At 28.4% G+C, this 23,191-nt stretch overlaps 3 protein-coding genes across 4 annotated transcripts in view; all 3 read right to left on the reverse strand.

Moving 5' to 3' along the window:
• LOC122519544 (flocculation protein FLO11) overlaps positions 1 to 10,776 on the reverse strand; it is an 85,573-nt gene extending 74,797 nt beyond the window's left edge. The window contains exon 1 of one of the 2 annotated variants that reach the window (XM_043639059.1): positions 10,474 to 10,776. The gene's annotated coding sequence lies outside the window, so the exon portion shown is untranslated. Of the gene's footprint in view, positions 1 to 10,449 lie in introns of both variants that reach the window. The other variant, XM_043639058.1, reaches the window with a different exon arrangement.
• A 7,107-nt stretch (positions 10,777 to 17,883) lies between these two features.
• LOC122519546 lies at positions 17,884 to 19,323 on the reverse strand. Its single transcript, XM_043639062.1, has 6 exons — positions 19,127 to 19,323; positions 18,817 to 19,052; positions 18,659 to 18,722; positions 18,332 to 18,513; positions 18,100 to 18,249; positions 17,884 to 17,992 (listed from the first exon to the last, which is right to left on the reverse strand). The coding sequence occupies exons 1-5, from the start codon at positions 19,217 to 19,219 to the stop codon at positions 18,102 to 18,104; spliced, it is 723 nt and encodes a 240-aa protein (XP_043494997.1). The 5' UTR covers positions 19,220 to 19,323; the 3' UTR covers positions 17,884 to 17,992; positions 18,100 to 18,101.
• A 76-nt stretch (positions 19,324 to 19,399) lies between these two features.
• On the reverse strand, positions 19,400 to 22,279 carry LOC122519545 (ruvB-like 2). The gene is made up of 7 exons (XM_043639060.1): positions 22,169 to 22,279; positions 21,686 to 21,799; positions 21,172 to 21,606; positions 20,656 to 21,088; positions 20,312 to 20,580; positions 20,133 to 20,238; positions 19,400 to 19,649 (listed from the first exon to the last, which is right to left on the reverse strand). The coding sequence occupies exons 1-7, from the start codon at positions 22,172 to 22,174 to the stop codon at positions 19,624 to 19,626; spliced, it is 1,389 nt and encodes a 462-aa protein (XP_043494995.1). The 5' UTR covers positions 22,175 to 22,279; the 3' UTR covers positions 19,400 to 19,623.
• Positions 22,280 to 23,191: the final 912 nt, after the last annotated feature.

Consider the following 23,191-nt stretch of genomic DNA (forward strand, 5'->3'; position numbering starts at 1 on the left):
AGTCTCGTGATTTCATCAAAATTCCCTATTCGAAGAAGCAATCTTTACATTTACATGTAAATGTGTACACCTAGGTGATTAAATTAGGTTGTTCGAAAAGTAATTTCGAGAAAGTAACAAAAGATTGGACACCCTTACTTGATTTTCAGATTTGGTGTTAGATTGGATATTGATTAACTCAAGTGACGAAACCCTTTGTAAGAAAAACGAAATTATTTTCCGAACGACTTAATAATATTTCCATGTATAAGTTATAAATGTCCGTAAAAAGCATATATAGTTCGAATCATGGGAAATACTTTAGTAGAATTTACAAGAGCCAAGAAGGTTTACCAAAGGGAATTTATACGATAGTACTTGGTAGGGATTTAAAAGGGATCTTCTTCTCTACTGAATACTTACGATACTTCAAGTCAAAAGTTCCTTCCTACAAGCTCTCCTACTACTATTCCTTTTCCTCTTCCTCCTCCACCTCCATCTCCACCTCCATCTCCTCCTTCTCATCATCATTTCCATAACATTTAACTATGATATTCAACTTTGAGAGAATTAAGAGTGCATCTCGTCTTGAGTTACCACCCAAAAACGTTTATGCATACTTAAACAACCGATTAACGAGATTTCGAATAAATAGATTGGACTAAAATAATGTTGATAAAAACAAATCATTATTAATAATTATATTTCATAAATTAATCGTCAAATCGTTTAAACACTCTTTCTCTATAAAAATGATCAATGTATTTTTTATCAAAATATCGGAACGATTTATAAATTCGTGAATTAATCTAATTAATCTTAATATAATTTCCTATCAAAGTTTTGCAATAAATTAATAAAATAAAAATGAAAATTTGTATTAAAATATACACGATCTTCCATTAATATAATTTGCCTAATTTAAAGTTAACAAATTAAAAATCGGCCGATAAATCAGTGAATTAACTTACACAATTAATTAAATTAATTACCCATTAAAAAAACAAATAAATTAATTATATAAATGAATTATCATTAAAAACACATACGACGATCTTCCTCTTATTTGGATTTATTCGCATAAAAATAAAATAAACAAATTAGTGAATATATATATAGATTTGGAAAATGTTCGGATAGTTGGTTATTTTTAATGGTAAATATATTGTATTTTATTCGATTTTCATTCGTTTTAGTAAAGATCATTCGAATAGTTAAAATTTTTGCGTCGTTTCTCTTTCGGTGACGATACTAGGCATGCGCTTTAGCACGCGCGCGCGTGTGTGTGTGTGTGTGGCAAATGCGCGCGCGGTCGATACAAGCCACCGGCCAGCCGCGGCCGCGTTAATTTTGTTAAATCGAACCGCTTTCGAAAATCTACGATCGCTCCAACTATATCCCATCCTCTCCCCTCCACTCTACTCCCCCACCCTCACCCCTCCTCCTTCTCCTCCTCCTCATGATACTAGTCCTCCTACTCCTCCTATTCTAGATTCTCTTTATAGTCAATCTCCTCAGCTGTGTTACACGACAAAAATGTTCGAAATTTTAATAAATTTTTATTCGATATCTAACAAAATTAATTGCAACAGAATTGTTTAATCATATATATATTTTTTTTATATTGAAATAAATTATACATCGAATGCATATATTAGAAAATAATTAAAAATATTATATTATGCTAATGTTATTTTATATATGGATCTTTAATAATGAAAGTGTAATACGTTTAATTGGTTAATCGATGAGTTTATTTTTCATCGATAGACGTATATGCATGAATTTATTTTGATTTAAAAAAAAATATAGAAATAATAAAAAATAAAAAATTTATATAAAATTGTAATTTATGCATATACGATTAATCGTGTATCGATCGTTTAGTAACCTATAAAACATGATAGCATGTGTATCTGTTTTGTGTTTGTATGCGTATATGCGTTATCGATTATATATGATAAATTTCAATGATAATTTAATCGGATTAAGAATGAAACGGCTATAAAATGTTAAACGTCCTGTGAAAATGTAGTATCATTAAAATAGTTTCTAAACTTTGTTTACTATATCGTGTTAATAAACGTTTGATAATTTCAATGGTATTACTTGATGAACCTCGAAATACAATTTCAAATTGACTTACACGCGAATTGTGATTGTCGCGATTGCCAATTAAAACGTTCCCTTCGTAATCTCGTTCGATCATTAATGTAATTAAATTTCGCTTCCATACTATTATATGCGTGTGTGTACGTATATAATAGTATGTTTATGATACTTTAGGATAGGTTTAGGATAAAAAAAATTCAATTGAGTACACACATACGAAAATACGTACACATAAATTACTCTTCAAATTTTAATCCTTTTCTATGTTCTAAATTAATTTTTTTAACGCATCGCACTTGCAATTATTTTTTAACGATCATTTATATTTTAATTTACGACATCTTAGGAACTATTTTTAAGACGTATTTAAAAAATATTTTACAATAAAATTTAATTTTTTTTAAAAGAAATCGTGTTTACTTTTTTAGGATGCTAGGGCCTTGCAATATCGTAAAAAACTTGTATACTTTTTTATTACACTTACAAACGACGAACACCGTTAATATAAAAAAAAAATTATTCCCGATTTTATTTATCCATTTTTTTATGGTACTTTTTATGTTTCGTTACTTGAGTGAGTAAGTACTTCACGTTCCTTGAGATAAAATAAGATTAAAAAAAAGAATTAAAAATATATGCCGAAAATTGACTATAAAGAACACGTATGATATTTTTTCTAGATATAATATATTTAAAGTTAGTTTGAGAATTCAACTTATCGAGATTAAATCTCAGTGGACCAAATGTTACTACTCTCTTTGGTTTCCTCTCTTTCGAAGCTTCGAAAGTGTCAAGAACACTTGTAGCATACTTGTTACCTTGCCATAAACGTTGGTCACCTAACAACATCTGGCTATTTTGTATAATAAACAGCTCACATATTTTCGAATTCTATCTAGTTATTAATACTTCGATATAATCGAAGTTACACCGATTTGCATATCCGTATACTATATCGTATTAAAAAAAGACTTAAATTTCCAGGGTCATAACTTATCGAATCGAATAAAAATTGCAAAGTTATTGCAGGTCGAGGTATTAAATTATTTAAACTCTTATTTTCCAATTATGTAGACGAAAAAATAAATAAATAAAAATTAATTTATTAGAAATTATGAAAAAATTAATATTATCCGTGTAAAATATTGAATAAATATTTCTTATATCTATCGTAAAGAATAAACAAATGAAAATTAAATTAATATATTAAAATAAAACCAGCATTTGATTGAAGATCACGTCTATGAAATATTTCGTATTCGAAATTTTAATAAATTTCTATTCGATATCCAATAAAATTGATTAATCATAACAGAATTGTTTAATCATATATATTTGTTTTTATATTAAAATAAATTATACATCGAATGTATATATTAGAAAATAATTAAAAATATTATATTATGCTAATATTATTTTATGTTAAAATATTCGATTTCATAGAGTATTTTAAGAAATAGCCTTGAAATTTCGTACTATTTTTTTGTGTATACGTAACGTTCTATATTACATAAAACGATAATGAGAATTCGGTAAGCATACTCGTAAACGTCACTGCGAAACTAGTTTTGGTGATGTAGGACATATATTCGAAAAAAGTAATTGCTTCTAGTAAAAAAAAAAGAAGTCTTCGCTCAGTAAGGTTAACATAGTATGAAAGTATGAGTGCACACCGATACATATATACCTCTGTCTGCTGTCTACGTATCTTTATAGAAGGAGAAAACACTTTAACTTAAGTGGTAATAACAGAGTTTCGCTTTTTAATTCTTACTTAGCAATCTCATTTCATCGATAGCACATAAAACGTTGAACGATGTTATAACTAAATTGGATACCATTGACGTAATCTATTTGATCTGTCGTACTAATTATCACGCTTTCAATTTCATTGTCTAACTTTCTTCCTTACAAGAAATGAGAATATTAATTATCATAATTTTATTTATGTGTATCTGTGCTATGATGTGTGTTGCAATGATCGTGAAAGTTACCTAAATTATTTCTATGGTATTCTCCTATTGAAATAGAATTATATTTTTTTCCTTTAAATATTAATTAATCTAATAAAATATAATTTTTGCAATAATCAATTATAAAAGTAACCTAAATAAAATATTTCTTCTTAAACAAAACAAATTATTAATCCAATTTTACAAGATACTTTAAAACCTCAAACACAACACGCGTTCTCGTATCTTTTTTAAATAAAAATTATACCAAATTATTTCTCACACGAAATAAAACAATGAACATTCAACCCATCATCGATCTGATCTCTACAAATAAGAAACGCTTAGACATTTTGCAAACGCCAATAAGGATTTTATCTCATTCAAAGTTGAGATGAGATCGTGGGACAGTTTTGCGTCATGTGTGTTGCTATATAACGAACATTCGGTGAAGGCGAAGGAGGCACCGATTTCAATCGGCACTTAGTATATTCATATCTTTCGTACCTTGGGAGAGATAAAAAATGGGTCGTACGCATTTCATTAAAAAGCGGACGAATTGCCTAACAGTCGTTGTACGTGTGTCTCTGTTGTTGTTGTTGTTTTCTTTTTTTCTGTAGACATTCACCTCTTCACTCCAACCCTTCCCCTTCCCCTTCCCCTTCCCTTCGTCCATCTCTCTCTCACTCTTTTTCTCTTAATCTTGATCTCCCTCTTCCTCCCTCTTCCTCTCTCTCTCTCTCTCTCTCTTTCTACCTCCTCCAACACAACACAATCCTGTATGCGAGTGGGAATTAACGAGCACGCAGCAGCTACGATTAATTAACGTTAGCCTCCTCTCTTCACCAAGTTCGACCCACCTTGGGATTATAATTACGTGAACTTCGTCAGTTTTTCTTCTTTATCTTCCTTTCTGCCTTTCATGACTTCTATACAACGAAACAACCTGTTTCTTTTTTTTCTTGATCTCTTACAACTCGCTCGACGAGTTCGTTACCAAAAAAAGGAGGAACAAAAAAAACACGAAGAAAATATACGAACTCGAACGTAAACAAAAATCGCGAAAGTATCCATGAAAGTATCTCTTTAGGTGTATCATTTTTTATATACCTACCATTGATAATTATTTATAATGTTCGATGCGAAGATATTTTAATCGTGTCACGTCTCGAGAGAGATATATATTCTTGATTGTAAAATTTGAATATATTTAATAGAATTTGTTTTACTTTTTCTTATATTAATATGAAATGTTTTACCTGTGCTACTCGATGTTAATTCGTGTGTAATAAAAAATTATACGACGCGCATAAAAGTTAATAGAAAACAAAAAAATCAATTAATTTTTTGACAAATATGTAAATTAAAAAATTAATTAGCCTAAAATGATAATACGTCGAATTTGTGGTATTAAAAATAAAATTAAGATATATAATTGTTACATAAGAATCATTTTAAGTTTACAATCTGCAAACTTTCACTCTTACATGTTTTAGTAATCATTTTTCAAATATTATTTATTACCTTTTATAGAACGATCAACTGGAGTATGCGATGTCATTAATTACGAGCATGCTACCCATACATCAAAAATATTTGAAAGTATTTACATCCGTCGATCGAGGATAAAGGAAATTGAAAAGCAAACGCTACAAATACGAACAAAACTTATTCGAGCATTGCATTTCAAACTAGAGTACCCTTTAGAAGTTTCAAATTGTATTCCCTGATAAAGTGCGACGAATTCGGAAGTAGTCTATTATTGAAATAAAATACTTGCAACAATAATTCCTTCTAAAGCGAAAGTCGACACATTAACAACTATGAAACAATACTCTTGGATTTTAATACAAAATTGTACGCAAATATATTCGAGAAATGTATTGTTAGACTTAAGGTTTCTACAGAATTAATCCGAAGTTCCAAAGTAATTTTCTAAATCATTTGAATATGCTAAAAAATAAACAATGAAAATAATTAATATTTAAAATTACTTCACAAAAGTTTTGAACCACCCTATTCGTGTTTTTACCACATGGACACATCGTAATCTATCTATTTTATTTATATTATAACTGTTCATTAAGTATATTTTTTGATATGCGCGTTAACATTTATATATTTCTATCTAAACGATTTAATAAATTTCTTCGCGAAAAAATAAAACGAGATAACGAATGAATATTATAAACTCTTAATCACTAGGATTTAAATCGATTAAAACTATGAGAAATAAAAAATTCAAGATTAAACGCCGTTATCTCTCTTTCTCTTTCTCACTCTCATTCTAACACTTTCACTCTTGCATATTTACTTTTATAAAATATCGATGATTTAAATTCAGAAATAAAATAAATTTTCACAATAAGGAATCGAACTATACTAATTTCTACGAATGTCGTATCATAATACGGTACCTCCTACAGGGAGAGAAACGAAGCAACTATGGTCGTTTATCATTCCATACGAATTTATTTCCTTTTACCGATATTCTCCGTACAAACGTAAATTACGATATTCGCGAATAATGCTAACGACAATTTGGAGTGTACTTTTCTACAATTTTTTCACCAAAAAAAAGAAAAGAATTAAAAATTAATATATAGAAACAGGAAAAAGACAAATTTTATTCATGACATATGCACACGTTTATCCTTTTTTACTGCACGTACCGAAATAACGAATTTATAATTACGAAAGAAGAGAAGAAAGACAGAGAAAGAAAGGGAGAGAGACAAAAAACACGTTATTAAAATAACACTATGAAGATTTCAAATTACCAAATTTTTTCTTTACTTTCCAAAAGCGTGGAAACTGGTTTGAAGGATTTTTATCAAAATTAAATGAAATTTGAATCGAAATATTACATTGAAGCTTCTATAATCTCGAAAAAAGTTACATTTATTTGAAAAAATTGTGCAAACATTAAAATGCATTTATCTATTTTCTTCCAATTAATTTGGAAAAACAGATCAAATTATTTCTAAATTTATCTATACATTCAAAATAATTTCTGTGTGTGTGTGTGTATGTGTGTGTATGTTTGTTAATGGAAAAAAAATATTTCATTTTAAAGTAATAATAATATTACGTAAAATTAAAAAGAAAAAGAATACTCCTATCATGTTCTTTAGATTTACAAAAAAAGATATATCGTTTTCCAATCAGTGAAATATGCTTCGAGAGCTAGTAGTACAAGTCGATACAATGTCAGTCATTCTTCGTTAAAATGCTTTCGCATTGCAATCGCAATATTTGATGAAAAGTAAATATGAACGTATATCGAAAATATCAAGAATAACTATAAATATTAAACCATCCTATTTATTTTCCGGCTATATTTTATTCAGTTAATTAATATTTATTAAATTTTTGAATTCTTTTAAATTAACCATGATAATATCATCGATAAGCATAAAAACAGAAAATTTTAAACTCCTGTTATTATTATTAAAATAATGAGCTTTAGCAATCGTTTAATATTTTATAAATATATTGTATTGATATGCAATCTATATAGGGTGATCCAAAAGTTTTTAAATTTAATATAAAAAATTAAATTTGAAAAATTAATTGTAAGAATCTAATTTTTACAATTAATTATACTTTTGCATTTATTTCTGATTTATTTTCAGAGATGTAAAACAATAGATCAAGGAGGTTTAAATGTATTCTGTTCAAATGATTGACTCAGTGAACCATGAACAGTTAGAACAAACAAAGATGTCCTAAATCCATCCAACTATGCGCTATTTCTAGGTCTGTAAGCATTAGCAAAAGTATAAATGGTTGCTATGTACATAGTCCGCTCATTAACTAATTCAGATCAAATGTCTGTACTATTCTATATACATTTGATATTACTTCGATAAATGATGTATTACAAACAAATAATAATTATTTATTCTAATAAAATAAGATTTAAATAGAAAAACGATTACGAGCTGTTTAATTCGACTGGGAATAATTTATCAAACGTAAGTACAGAAAACAACGATAAAAAATTAACAACAAAAAATGTACTTTAGAAAAGTTTGACATTTTCGTAAAGAAGGTTAAAGTTCAAACGTATATTAGAATCGAGAACACGAAATAGCGTATTTCCGGCACGAACGTAGTGGCAAAAGTACAAGTTCGGCAAGTTTGTCAACTCGGCTAAACGTAAAGTTTACAGCGCACAAGGATAGCTTCTTTCGTTGAAAGAAAGAGAAAGACAGAAAAAAAGAAAGAGAGGAAGAAATAAAAAGTTGTAACATGTGAGTTAATGTTATGTGTATAGTACATTTCTTCGAAACATCGCCATCGCGAACCTGGTAATGTGTCTTCGTTCTTATTCACTTTTACTCTTTTTTCTGTCATTTCTTAAAACAACCATCTTCACTGAACTTTTCCAATCTTAATTTGCAAAGAAAAATATACAATTTACATTTGAGATACCATATATACCGATAATTAAAACAATGGAATAAGTCAAAAAATTGGAAACATTGAATATATAATTTATTTTATCGTATAAATAATTTTAACATTAAATAAATCATGAAATCAATGTTTTCAATTTTTTGACTTACAATTAGTACATTATTATAACCACTGGCATATATATCATCTAATATAATTTTGTTTAATAAAATATAATTATAAAATGTAACATATATTATAAACTTATGTGTTAGTATATTATATCGAGTGCTATAGAATGTATATTTGGAGAGGGAAAAGAATCTAAAACTATTGTAAATGAAACAAACTATGGAAATTTAAAAATCTCCTTCCCCCCGTGCTCTATATAAACACAGCTAACTGAATTATATTTTATAAATTAACCGCAATTCTCTAGGCATTCTGTAGAATGCCTGCAGTAAGAAATTGCTCGTAATATGTATAAATGTTTTGTTTTTTATATTGTATCTCAAATGTAAAATATATTTTACTAACCGTTGATGATAGAATTCAGTTTAAAGTTCATAATTATGAAGATCTTTTGAAGAGCATTTGTAGCACAATCGTATCAGCAAGTTTTATCTTTCAAACAGAATTAGATACACGTAGCAAAGACAGAGAAAAGTTAACTTTTAAGAAGAAAAACTTCTTGCACTTCAATTAGAAACTTTTTAAATAAGTTCGTAAATTAGTTACTAGTACACTAAATGAAAATCTACTATACAGCATATCGCGTTACACAAAGAATATCTCCGTTAATTAAACTAAAGCGAATATTTTTGAAAATAAAAATCAATAAATAAAACAAACAATAATACGTAAATAATAATAATAAGTAAACAATACTAAATCAATATCTATATGTGTATGATGAGAATGTGGGTACGTGTATGTATGTGTGAGATATTTTCTCTTTTGTTTATGGATGAGCGGTCACTTAATTGGTGCATGTTTGAAAACTATATTGATTTGGACACGTAAAAGCCATTACTTAACGGAACCAGTTATGTTGATATATGCTTAACTTCACTTACAGGATATCCCTAGAGTCACTTTAACGGAAAAAGAAAAATATATAACGAAAAATCAATATTTATATTTATTCAAGAGAATTACTATATTTTCTTTTTTATTTCAAAATACGAATCTCAATACAGTATTGTAAAAAAGGATAAACTCATTGTATACTAAGAACTATATTAAATATGTACCAACAAAAATTTACAATTTTTTAATTCGGAAAAACAACTTTTGAAACGAGTTATACAATGACATGCAATTTAAAACGAGCAATTTATGGATAAAGTGTTTTCGAACAAACCTTTCCTGAAGTTCCTACATTGCGATAAATAATTAATAAAAAAAACTAAGTAAGATTAATAGTGACCATAAACGTGGAGAAATCAATACCTTGCATGATAATAACATTATACGAATTAATTATATCAGTAATTAATAACTTAGAATAAAACTTGTTTATTATCTTCGTAAAAAATGATCTCCTTTCATAAATATAAAAATATCGATCAGGTCGTAAACATAATAAAAAACTAGTATGATCATCACCCCCATAAAGTAGGATATAATCATCAAATATTAACTACGATCTAATCTTTCAAATATTCGTATGATGCACCACCTGCCGGAGGAAAAGTTTATTACAACAAATTTTCGCGTAGTAATGCGAAACACATAAACACCAAATGTAAACCCAAACGAGCAGTAAACGTAGTAAATAAATGTCAACTTTACATTAAACTATTCGAATAATAATCTAACTCCAAAAATTAACCACATTCTTCTATAAATCACAAACCCAACATGTAAACAAACATCTAACAAAATCCAATGTATCGTGAAAGAAACTTTTCGCGCCATTTTGTTATAACTTTCTTTCGCGATCAAATTAGGTACAAACAAATGAATATTCAACATATTATAACAATTGAATAATCGTACTTACAGGTAAATGATTAACAAGATCTACCTGATGGAAGAAAACATTCGAAGAAGGGTCCAGAAGTCTTTGTGAATAAAGCGTTGTCTTCGTCTTCAAAGTAAAAGATGAAAAAAAAAAAAATAGAAAACACCAATGAAAAATAATCGATAAAATAATATGAATAGAAACACGTATAACAGCTTGATTATGACAACAACAACAATCTCTTCGATACGATTCTCACGTGGACGACCTTCTACGACGACGTTACACGAGAAAAAGAAAGAAATCGAATTTGAAACATCGCGGATGAGTCGCGCGGCGATACTGACGAGTCCTCAAGGCAGCATGTAAACCTCATGCTAACGGCCAAACTGAATACCCCCACCACTCACCCATCTGCCAGCGCTCTCGTCCTTGCGCGCAATCCTACCCCTTCCTATACTCCTCTCCCCACCCACCCTCGCCCAGTATACTCGGTTCCACTCGCTCTCTACATTTTGTCAGTTCACATTTCTCTCTCTCTCTCTCTCTTTTTTTCTCCTTTACTTTCGTACTTGTCACACCTACTTCTTTTTACATCCAAGTTCCTTGTTTTCTTCTCTCAAATCCGCGAATAACCCGCAAGTAACTTTTTCCTTTCCTCGTTTGTCACCGATTCTTCTTAAATTATAGTATCCAACGGTATATAACTTTTTCTCAAGTTTTTATGCTTTAATCTCTTTTTATTATGCAGCTTACTCTTCGAGTTTTAGTTTTAAACCTATTACACGTCACGTTCTTTTTTTATTTTTTCTAAATTTTAGACAAATTTGTTTTTGTTTGAATATATCGTTGCGTTTAATAAAAAAAAAAGATATTTATGTTGTATTACTTGTACAGATAAAATCGTTCGTTATAAGATAATTTAGTAAATCATTTTTTTTTTTAAAGTAAAACGTAAACCAATATATCTGTGAATCTAAATTTATCAAAAATTTAAATGCTATTAATTGTGTGTGAAAAGAAAATTTATAAAGAAATAAATTATGCTGATAAAAATAAAAATTGAAGAGAGAAAAGAAATTTAAATGACAACACGCGTATAATTGATCGCAAAAAGAAAATATTTTCTTACATATAATTCGAAACGAGTAAACGAGTGAAGGAATGAAGGAATAAACCGAACGAGGAGATATCTGGATTAAGAAAGGTCGCATCCCATTCCTTTCTCTCTCATGAATCTGAGGTAATACACAGCAAAATGCGATCTTTCATGGCACCGAACGTGAATCGTTATGCTACTACACGCGTTTCGTATCCTATTTCTCGAAGATGCAACATCGGATACATGGAAAATAAATCCATTCTTTTTCTCTATCTCTCTCTCTCTCTCTCTCTCTCTCTCTCCATCTCGAGTTTTGATAACTATAATTAACTAAGTAAAACATTCTATCTATTGTTACGAATTAGTGCAACGCAAGCCTATCTCGAAATTTATGATCGACAAAATGACGAAAGTATAGTATGCGAAATCAAGATGCGCGATCACATTAATTATGAGACTGTAATCAGTCGAAATGCAAATCCGTTAATCTCTCTCTTTCTCTCTCTTTCTCTCTCTCTCTCTCTCTCTCTCTTTCTCTCTTTCTTGATATCTTAGATTACGTGAATTATCGATAGATTAAGCAAGGTAAAGAGAGGTAGGGATCACGACGGAAGCCGCAAAAAGCATTTGCGGTTGGATCGTTGGTACAATCCTTTAACTAAAATAGTAAGAACCAAAAAAAAAAAACAGAAAAAGAAAAAGAATAGAAAAGTTAAAGGGGAAAAATATAAAGGAAGGAAGAAAGAAAGGAAGATAGAAGAAGATGAGTATCTATCGAAATAATTCTTGGCAAAGAATTTCTATTTATTTTTAAACGAGGGGGTCTCTGACCGGAAAGATAATAACGATTGAAAGAAGAGAAGAATATTACATAAACAAAGGTAAATGGGTTGGTACTAGTACGGTGCATATCTACAGCCTTAGGGTTAATGCTTTCTTTCTCTTGTACGTATCACACACACACACACACACACACACGCATACCTATATGTATATAAAATGGAGAAAAAGAAATGATGTTTCTTTAGTGAGTTCATCTTTCTCACACAGTAGATTCAACACAGAGAGAAGATCCATCTATTCGTTGAAGTTGCAACGACCGGGAGCAGCTTTCTCCGTCGTTGGCCGGAGCAAGTACTTTCTCTCTCGTACTTGTACTAGTCCATCTGTCACTTTCATCCTCCACTTTGCCCTTATCGTCGACAGCTATCGCACTTTACTACCGACCATCGACTTCTTTACTCTTTCTCTCTTTCTCTTTATTGCTCAAACTCTCCGTCTATTTCTTTTCTCTTGCTACCTTTCGTAAATGAGCTTTCTACCTCTCAAACCACTTTTCTACTATGTTAACCCTTTGCGCACGATAGGCGACTCTTAATCGTCATGGCGAAGCACGGCGCAACTGTTTCATGCTGTAATTCGAGTAGCGAATGGGAGGTGACAGTCTTTGTTTATGATAAATTTCGTAATCTTCAATCGATAAGAGTAGCGCAGTATTGGGTCTTGAACAGTTTTCTCCGCTTTTTATGTTCTTTGTTAGAAAATGTATTTAATTTTTCAACTTCAATTTTTAAGAGGTTTACACAACTTTGGCGCTCATAAAAACTCGTATAAAAAGAAACTTTTTGTTTGAAGCAACTTTCAAGTAGTGTCACACTTCCCTTCTCGGGCCAAGTAAAAGGCCAGTATGTAAGAAATGTCCCCGGGCAGATTCATTTTCTACAAATTATTTGATAAATCTAAATGTTTCATTTGATTATTTCAAAAAAACAATGTGTCAATGTTAATTTAATGCCACAATAAATAAAATAAATTTAAATCAATAAAATTTAAACAACAATCACACAACGCGCAATTAAATAATTAATTCAATAAATCATTTCATTCGTATTACAATCAATTAACGAAACAAAGGTTACATTTTCATATACATCGAACGTCAGTCATTGGCTCAAAAGTGCATACGTTGCACCATACAAATTCTTTGGACACCGTAAACAATATCGGATACAGTATCTCACCACGGGGAGGTTGCTGCGTCGAAAATCCATTTGGAAATTAACAAATAAATCTCTAAAATGTTGTATGTTTTCTATTTTTAAAGACAGATTTTGATTTATTTTTTAACATTTAAATAATAAATACATGTATGTGTGTATGTTTATACTGATTCTTTGATTAAAATAATTTTAGAAATAATTGTTAAATGTATCTCCAATTTTTTATAAACCCATCTACAACACATATACATATTAAAACATACAGGATACCTCAGTTTTTTCAATATAAAAAAAATACACGCTTATAAGATAAAAAATACCGACGATACAAAAAGTATGTCTTATTGTTTATCATTTTTCATATCATTAAAAACAAAGAAAATATCTAGTTGGCCTTCTATGGCTAGGAAACCCTGTATACATAAACGTATATTTTTAATAGTCGTTCGAATTTATAAATGCTTCCAAAAAAAGAAAAAAAAAGCAAATACTGTCACTCAAAACTTTTACATAAAATATTTCATTTTCGGGAGCTCGCTCAACCGCAATTATTTATTTAAAAAATAATATTAAACGAATATTCGTATTCTTTTTCCAATAAAATCGATGGAAAAGAAAAATAATCCATCTGATACGATGAAAAACAAAAAACTGAATAAACTGGTATTTTCTATAATAATAACGGACGTATGAGTAAACAACCTGCATGATACGCATACCCATTCAACATAGAGAATCGTTTAAATAAAATAAATATTACAAATATTTCATGAATACATTTTCGTAGGAGAGAAATAGCAGCGTCAAAGTGTTTTTCTACTTTTCTAATATCATTTTTACACCTCCCGGCGTTTGAAAATGATTAACAATGAATATGAAAACTGCAACGCAGTACACTAGATAGACACCGAACAATATTTTTCTTGGAAACAGTGATAATCGTGATCAATGTAAAACAATCAAAGATACGGAACAGTAGGACCATAAACATGCATGTAAGTAAATATCTATATGTGTCGTGTGTACATAAACATGTATGCGTGGATGTATTAGTATCTGGTTGAATGACATGTACTCCCACGCTTCCATAGATCGCACAGAAGGAAAATAAAAGATCCGATTGGCTTGCCCTGGCAGCCTAGAAAGAGAGAAACAGAGATAGAGAATCCAGGAAGATGGAGAAAGGATAAAAGAGAGAAAGAGATAGAAAGAAGGGGAAAGCAAGCGCATCCTTTTACAATTGCACTACGGATACTAACAACGCGACCCCATTTTCATCTCCGATATTAGCCCTGACACACGGCTATTGCTTTCGATTCCGCGAGATGTGATCAGGCTCGTGAATCCATAGTCTTCTTTGCGTGCTTAACCCTGAAGAGGTCATCTTACCTAGTGAGAGCCAACACCGTTTTCATGAATTCACAACACGAAAGTATAATAGATCGATCCCACTCGCTATCTCTTTCACATTGTGTTCTTCCTGGTTTGTTTTTTAGTTTCTAAAAAAAAGCCACGGAAAAGTAACATTTATTTTTTTAGAAATATAATATTGAAATTATTTTTATTTTAAATATTATCATTCTTCTATATTTTTTTTTCTTTCTTTAAATCACAAGGGATAGTTTTACCTTTTTTTTTTAGAGAAATAATACTAAACAAATAAAATTAGTTTTATTTAAATTAGTAGACTTGGTTCTCGATTTGAAATTCAATTATTGTAATAACTTAAAAAATATTTCTATTCTTTTTCTATTTAATAATATAAAATATTTCGAATATATTTTTAAGTTATTAAATTATTATTTGACGATACTAATAATTTTTTTCCGATCAATAATATACTAACATCAGAATATTATACAATACTAAGAATATTATACGAGTAAAAGATAATAATTTTATGATTAAAAATAATTTCCGTATATTTTAAACAGAATGCACGTTTTCTACATTCGATTGAACTCTCGACCATAATCGCTCACGATTTAGGAACAGATATCCATCTTCAATGATGATACCAATTGTAATACAGACATATCTAAATACATACAAACACATATAGATATATATTGTTTTTTATTTTCTTTTTTTTTTTAAATCCCTCGGAAGAGAAAGGAACACTCAATTATTATCTCGCAATTCGCAATAACGTCATCGTCAAACGATCTTCGAACGGAACGACATCGGGAAAAGGACCTTTAAATACCGCAAAAGAAATAACACGTGATTCTACTTCTAACTTTGCACAATAAGCACCGTTTGAATTGTTATCGGTAGGATGCATGCCTTCTTTTAGTAGATCTTACTAGAAAACCTTTGGGGTTCTCTAATTTTCTTACTAATTTTTTTACTCTCAACAAATATAATCAAAACCTTACCCTTGTCCTAAATTATCTCAAGCAAAAAGAATTTCGTATTTCTAATTTTTTACAACAATTGATGTACCCTCAAAGTTTTGCAAATTTTATGTCAATGGTTATATTTCATAAAAATGAAACTAATCTTCCGTAAAAATGTTGCTAATAATTAACCCTACATAAATAAATTTTTATTCTACAAAAAATTATGGAATTACTTATGCTAATATAATTTATACTAAAAAAAATTTAAAACTTTAAATATGAATAAAGAAATAATTTAACATCCCTAAAATAAAATTAAATTTAAAAAACAACCTTCCCTAAATAATATTCTTAAAATATTCGAAATTATTACATTAACATTTGAACATAATAATCGATCAATACGCAATATTCATTTAAAAAAAAACTCAAATTCAATTTCGCAAACGGTAAAACATTTATACGTGTAAACGTAACATTTATGTACTTACGTATCTCCAATTTGCACGTTTACAATAATAGACGAACGTTGAAGGAACCTAATTCGTTGGTACATCTTTGCTAATAAGAAAAACATTCGGATGAAATCCTTCTTTTGTTTTTTTTTTTTAATTTATATTTCTCTTCTCGTTTGTAGAAGCTTAATAAGGGTTATTAGCCGCTTTCGCTTTCCACTCGGTTAGTTTCGTGTCCGATAGAGAAAATGTCATCGTGAAATAGTTATCCATTACGCGATTATAGCAGAAGAAGAAGAAGAAGGTATTGTGAGAGACCCCTGAGTGACTCTTCGATTCGATAATATCGCTGAAAATTGAAGGAAACAAAAGGGATAATCGTGTCGTATTGTATCTTCACTCCATCTCTCTTTATAATCCTTTTTATTTATTTTTCTTTTCTTCTTTTTCTATTTTTCTATCTCTTTCTTCCATTCTTTCCGTTGATTTTCGATTGTCCAGTATTCTCAATTCCATTGATATTTACCATGTCCGTTGATTAACAAACGAAAAGTTCATCGCTGTCTCATAAATCTTGACTACGATAAATTCTCTCAGCATGATGAATAAAAGCCGATGTACTTAAGTACATAGAGTACATACAAAAGAAAATGAGAGATATAAAAAGATAAAAAAAGAGGGTTGATGAAGAACTTCAGGGAAGAATTTTTTTCTTATCGAATAATACAACTCGTATAGATCTTCGTTAATGATCTAATCGTCGTGTATATTTTATATATTTATGTATGTATGTATGTATTTATTTATAATAGTTAGAGACGAGGATAATCGATTTGCCAACTCGGTAAAAAGAAAAAAAATTCTTATCTAATCGAACATCTAAACGTCCTAAGCAATATACCGAACAGGGACAACGATTCTTCTTCTTCTTTTTCTTCTTACCTTTTCGACTTCTTCTATTTTAATACATTTATTATTATTTCTAAGGAGGACATTCACGAACGTAGCTGTGTATTTACAATGAGTCAGGGTTGTTTCTGTGTAAAAGAACTTTAGAAATTTTACATGGCAAACAAATATCAATTATTTCATATCGGCAATAAAGAATGGGTACGAATATTCCTGTGACTCACTGTAAAAAAATTATAATTTCATATAATACATAAATAATGTCATTTTAAAATGGCACTGTGTGAACATAAATTTTTTCATCATGGGGTCATCTTGTAATTGAAATAAGCTTGGGTTTTTATGAAGCTTAAATAAAATAAAAGGCGTAGTTGAGTCAATAGAAATTGAAAAACTTTATTGACTCATTAGGGAAAAACTTTACGGCATAAAAACTTCTGATTATTCTTTACGATTAAATTTTTTCTTTTTTTATTTAATTTCTGTAAAAAAATAACAAGTATTAATAATAATAATATTAATATAATAAGCAGTAATATTTAATACATAACTTCTGAAACTTAAGTTATTATTTTTTGTCAAAATATTATTCTTATTTTTTTGTCTAATATATATATATATATATAATTATATTAATAATATTAGATTATTTAATTATATTTTCGATTATTTTAAACTTAAATGTGGATTATTGTTAGAAAATGTTATCAAAAACTGTTTAATAACTTCTTTTTACCGACAGAAAGTTTCCCTTCATAAGCTTACATATCTCATCTGTAAAAATAACAAAAATAACGCACATACAATTACGAAATATGTACAAACAAGTGAAATGTACCTCCTACAAGCAATGTTTTTCTTCTACAAATAATAATGCATACCTTTAATAAGAAATATTTCTGAACAACTGATTCCGTCTTAGAAATTTACGATCTTGCAAGATTATCTGAGTTTGTTTGAGCCTGTCCTTTAATTCGACTAATGTTTCTTCTGCTAATTTCGTTTCATTTAGTAAAGCGATATTTTGATTTCTTGAAAAAATATTATATAATATATATATAAAAAAATAGAACATTATTAAATTATATATATATTTTATTGAATTTTACTTACTGTAGATCATCAATTACAATACATAAGTTATTGAGATCAGAATTAGTGTGTGTTTCTCCATTCCATGTTGTACTGGATTGTAAAAGGATTTTTAATCTTTCTTTCATACGTGTAATTTTTTCGCTTATTGCTGTGTATTGTTTGTAATAACCTGTGATTTCTCCTGTTAGATTCTGAGCAGACTATAATAATAAAATAAATAAATAAATAATACGATGATTAAGTAAACTATGTGGTAGCAACATAGAAGCTTAATATTTTATATAATGAATAGTATCACTTATATCCTATTAACATGCATAATGCATTGCTTTAATCTAGACTTACATATTCAATTTGTCCATTAAGAAAAATTTTTTCATATTGCGCAATCATAGATTTAAGTTCATCCCTGAAAAGAATTAACACCCTTATCTGTTATATGATAAGAAATTTAAAAGTATTTGTATACTAAAAATTTATTTTTCCCATTAAAAATTGTATACCATGTATCTCGATGTTCTTGTGCTTTTTGCAGCTTTAAATTTTTTAATTTTTGTTTGTCAGTTTGAATAACTTCTATGTATTCTAAAATTTTTTGTTTCAAATGTTTAATTTCTCGTTTTTGATTATTATAGGTTCTCTCTTTTGTCCAGTTACTAATAGACAATTTAGAATTTTGTGATTTCCAAGAATATAATTTTTGTAAGGATTTTTTAAGAATAATATTTTTATTATAATACTGAAAACAAATTTTTTTTTATTTTATATAAAAAAAGTTGTTATAGATACTTTCTTGGTGAAAATTAAATTAACCTCATTAATCAATGAATCAATTCGTGTTTTTGTTGAGATCTCATTTGATATGTCAACATTGTTTGTAGATATTTTCATATTCTTTTCATTCATTATTGTTCAAATTATGATTTTCTAGGATATTTGAAAACTGTTTTTTAATTCAAGATAGTTTTAGATTAATCTTGATTAATATAACAATAAGATGATGAGTTACTGTAATTAATGATGTCTTATCAATATAGCATATATGAAGGGCTAATATTTATCAGTATGAGTTGAATAGGCAAAATAGACAAATCACTAATTTATTTATTTACCGTTAGAGCGCACGTCAGTCGCATTAGGATTACACCACGGTTTTTTAAATGACATTTATTTGCAGATACACTACAGACAACCTTAACTATATAAATGCAAATTTTTACATAGTAAAAAGTTTATAAATAAATTTCATTTAATCTCAATACATAGGTCAATTTATCATTAAAAATTAAGTAAATGTAACAACCATATTTTTACGCAATTTCCATTGGCTCTTCAGCTAAAAAAGAAAATAGATTATTTACATTTTCATATAGTCATTTTTACAAATATACGTTTTTAAATATTTTCAATAAATAAATCTTTAATATATAAAACTTCATAGTGTAATACGCGTTCACAATGTACATGTGTATGTTTATGTAAGTGATAGGAGTGAGAGAACACACATGTTGATTTGAACATTTTTAAATAAAAGAATATCTCATCAGATAAAAGAGAAACAAGAAGTTCTGTTCTGTGTGATCTTTGCTTATAAGATTATTTTGACAATAAAAAGATTATTTTAAAATATACGTAAGAGTGAGATAGAATGACAGAGAGGAAAAATAAGAAAAAAAAAATGAAGTCCTGAAAGAACAAGAAGGAAAGTAAGGATAAAGATTGTAATTATGTAATATTCCCTTAAAAATTACTGAAAGTACAGCTATGAATTTTGATCATCTTTATAAATATTACTAATCTTTTATTTAATATTACTTACGTAATTCGTTAAACATGAAATCATCTTGATATTCTTTAAGAAATTGTGTTGATCTATTTTCATCGAGAAATAGAGAATAAACTCGTTTAACATCATCTATACTAACCTAAAAGTGCAAAGAAAGAAAATGAATATTATTGCTTTCATAAGTATACTACTATCTAATTAAATTTACTTACTTCTGTACTTTTTCTACGTCGACTAACAAGAGATGCAGTTGTGATTAATTGTATAGCATATCTCAAAGATGCTTCTAAAGCAATTCTTGTAAGCACAGTCAACGCATCTTCTGCCATTTCGCAATCTTCTTCTTCGCATCTAATTTTCAAAATTTCTTTTAATTCTTTTTCTTGATATGGAGTTGTAAGAACAATAATCATTCGATCAAGTAAATCAATGGGAATGCCATGAGGACTTTTATAAGTAGTTCCCCTAATTCTTGTAATTCCTAACAATAATAAGTACACTCATATTAATAAAAAAGTAATTTGTATACTTGATTGTAGATTAACTTATAAATTACCTCTGTTTGTCGCCATAATAACAACTGGGGCCATTTCGTTTTCTAATGCACGATTTAAAAAGGAAAAGCATTCAATATCTAACATATGGACTTCGTCTATAAATAATACTCCTGGTACTATTTCTGCTTTTCCTTCTTCACGCCATTCAGCAACTTTAGCATTTATTTGATCTCTTACTTCGGATTTAATCTCACCAGTATCACCAGAAAACAATGCCAAAAAACCATGAGTTCTACTATTTATAACATCGACTTCGTGTAAAGTGACAGTATGAACTACTTCTTTTCGTTTTTGTAATTCGCCTTCAGGACATTGTACAAATCTTGTTTGTGATCCTGTTGCGTCATAATCACGAGCTCTCGTAAATGAACGTCCTAATTTATTTATTTTTCCAGTTGCTTTGTCAATCGTGATAACATCACCAGCTTGTACCTATAAACAATAAGCTAATATTAATAAAATAAAGAAAAAAAAATAGTAATATATATATATATATTTAAAAAACACATATGTACTTTCTCTTTCATTAAACTATCAATCATTTTATTTCCTAAATCATAAATTGTTTCCATCTCTGTAGTCTTTAATGTCAATTTTCCAACTTTAGCACCAACACCAGTTGCAGGTCTATCAACTTGAATTTCAACTACTTCGCCTTCTATTATTTCAGTTTCTTCTTTTATTCTAACTCCTATCGATTTTCTTATAGCTTGAGTCAAAGCTTCTGTTTTGCTCATCTCCAAAGAGTAAATTTCAGATCCAGCCATGGATGTGAAAGGAGTATCAATTCCTAAAGCTTGAGCTAATCCCATGGCAATAGCAGTCTTACCAGTACCAGGTTGACCCGCTAATAAAACAGCCCGTCCTGCTATTTTTCCTTCTTTTATCATCTCCAAGACAACACCGGCAGCCCGACGAGCTGAAGTTTGACCAACCATACCTTGAGATACCTAAATCAAATTTTAATTAAGTTGTCTTTATTAAGTGATCGTTAAGTAAAAGAAAACAAGTATAATATAGTAAACTTACATAGCGAGGTTCCAAAACATCATCTAATCCTAAACCTCTAATATGAGAATGAGCACCAATACGCTCAATTCTCGTGATCTCACGAACTTCTTGAACTTTTGTCGTTGCAACAGTCTATGAATAATAATAAAAATTTGTGTAATAATAGTTAAGTTACAAATCATGCAAATATGGATTAAACAAATAGTTGCTATGCCAACGACTTTAAATGAATATATGTAATTCATTTTTCCTAAATACATTCTAACAGAAAAATAATATAATATACAAAAAAAATAATATATTTTATGAAAAAATTAATAAACAATAGTTTGCATTCTAGAAGAATAAATAAATTTTAAAGAGATTAGAGATAGCATATATAATTTGGAGGTTACTGTTATATATAATCGTAATAATTCTTAAGAATTTAATAAATAAATATAGTAAGGATTTATGAGATAAAAAAATTAATGAATATATATAAATTAATTTATATCTTACCGCCATGGTAACCGTTTACACACGTGGTGAATACAAGTTTATACCTTTAAGCTTTTACTTATACTTACACCAAATTGCATTCTTTATAGAATGTAATACATAGAATGGTTACTTGATGTGAATGAGAGATTGCTGCGAATACAGCGCCACTTTCTAAACTAACATTTATAAATACTTGTTATTTATTATTAATTTATTATTAATAAAAGTGCAAGATTATAATTAAATTCATAAAAGAATATGAAATAAATTTGAAAAATTGTATCAATTTGTTATCTTAATTATTATATAACTTTATCTATTAATTTTAGTTATTTTTAAAAACATTACATACATTAACTTGTTTGTTTTTTAGTTTATGCATTAATATAGCAGAATATTTGTTTATTCATTTAAAAAATCCATCAAAAAAATATAATAGAACAAACAAATTTAAATATCATAACCTCAAAATAAATTTTTTACTTAAAAAGAAACATGTACATTTCTTATAAACAGAAACATAATTAACTTGAAATATATATTTAATTTATTGTACTTTTTTCAAAACAGTTTTCTTTTTCTTGAGAATATACAAAATCTAAAATTAACATATTAATAAAATGGAATACAATAAAATATAAATGAAAAAAGTGGATAAGTAAATAAAGGAAATTATTCTCTTATGAAATTTATTTTTAATCATTAAATCACTTTTAAATATTTATTTCTTTTAAATTTAAATACATCTGGGAATTGTATGGAATCATACTTACATGATTTATAATTGTATAAATATTAACCTGAAGAAAATTTTTCACTGATAGAATTAGAATTGATTCGTATACATTCTATAAAAATTTCATTGTTTATAGAATAAATATAACTGAAAAGAGGTAATAGTCTATTACTGTCAATATTGAACAATACGCTGAAAATATCTTGTCCATAATGCATGAAAGTAAGTCATGAAATGTTAAAACAAATCATCAGCTTAAACATGAAGCATAGTGATCGTATAGTTTATTTATAATAAGTGTTGGA

This window comes from Polistes fuscatus, unplaced genomic scaffold (genome assembly GCF_010416935.1).
Source record: "Polistes fuscatus isolate 324 unplaced genomic scaffold, CU_Pfus_HIC Scaffold3, whole genome shotgun sequence".
NCBI lineage: Eukaryota > Metazoa > Arthropoda > Insecta > Hymenoptera > Vespidae > Polistes > Polistes fuscatus.

Coding starts and splice junctions, on each gene's coding strand:
- LOC122519546 (XM_043639062.1), bottom strand. CDS start 19,219: ATGAATGAAAAGAATATGAAAATATCTACAAACAATGTTGACATATCA. Junction 19,053..19,126: donor TTGATTCATTGATTAATGAG/GTTAATTTAATT, acceptor ATTTGTTTTCAG/TATTATAATAAAAATATTAT. Junction 18,514..18,658: donor TTAATGGACAAATTGAATAT/GTAAGTCTAGAT, acceptor TTATTATTATAG/TCTGCTCAGAATCTAACAGG.
- LOC122519545 (XM_043639060.1), bottom strand. Junction 20,581..20,655: donor TATTATGGCGACAAACAGAG/GTAATTTATAAG, acceptor TATTATTGTTAG/GAATTACAAGAATTAGGGGA. Junction 19,650..20,132: donor TTTCATGTTTAACGAATTAC/GTAAGTAATATT, acceptor TTTCTTTTTTAG/CTGAAGAGCCAATGGAAATT.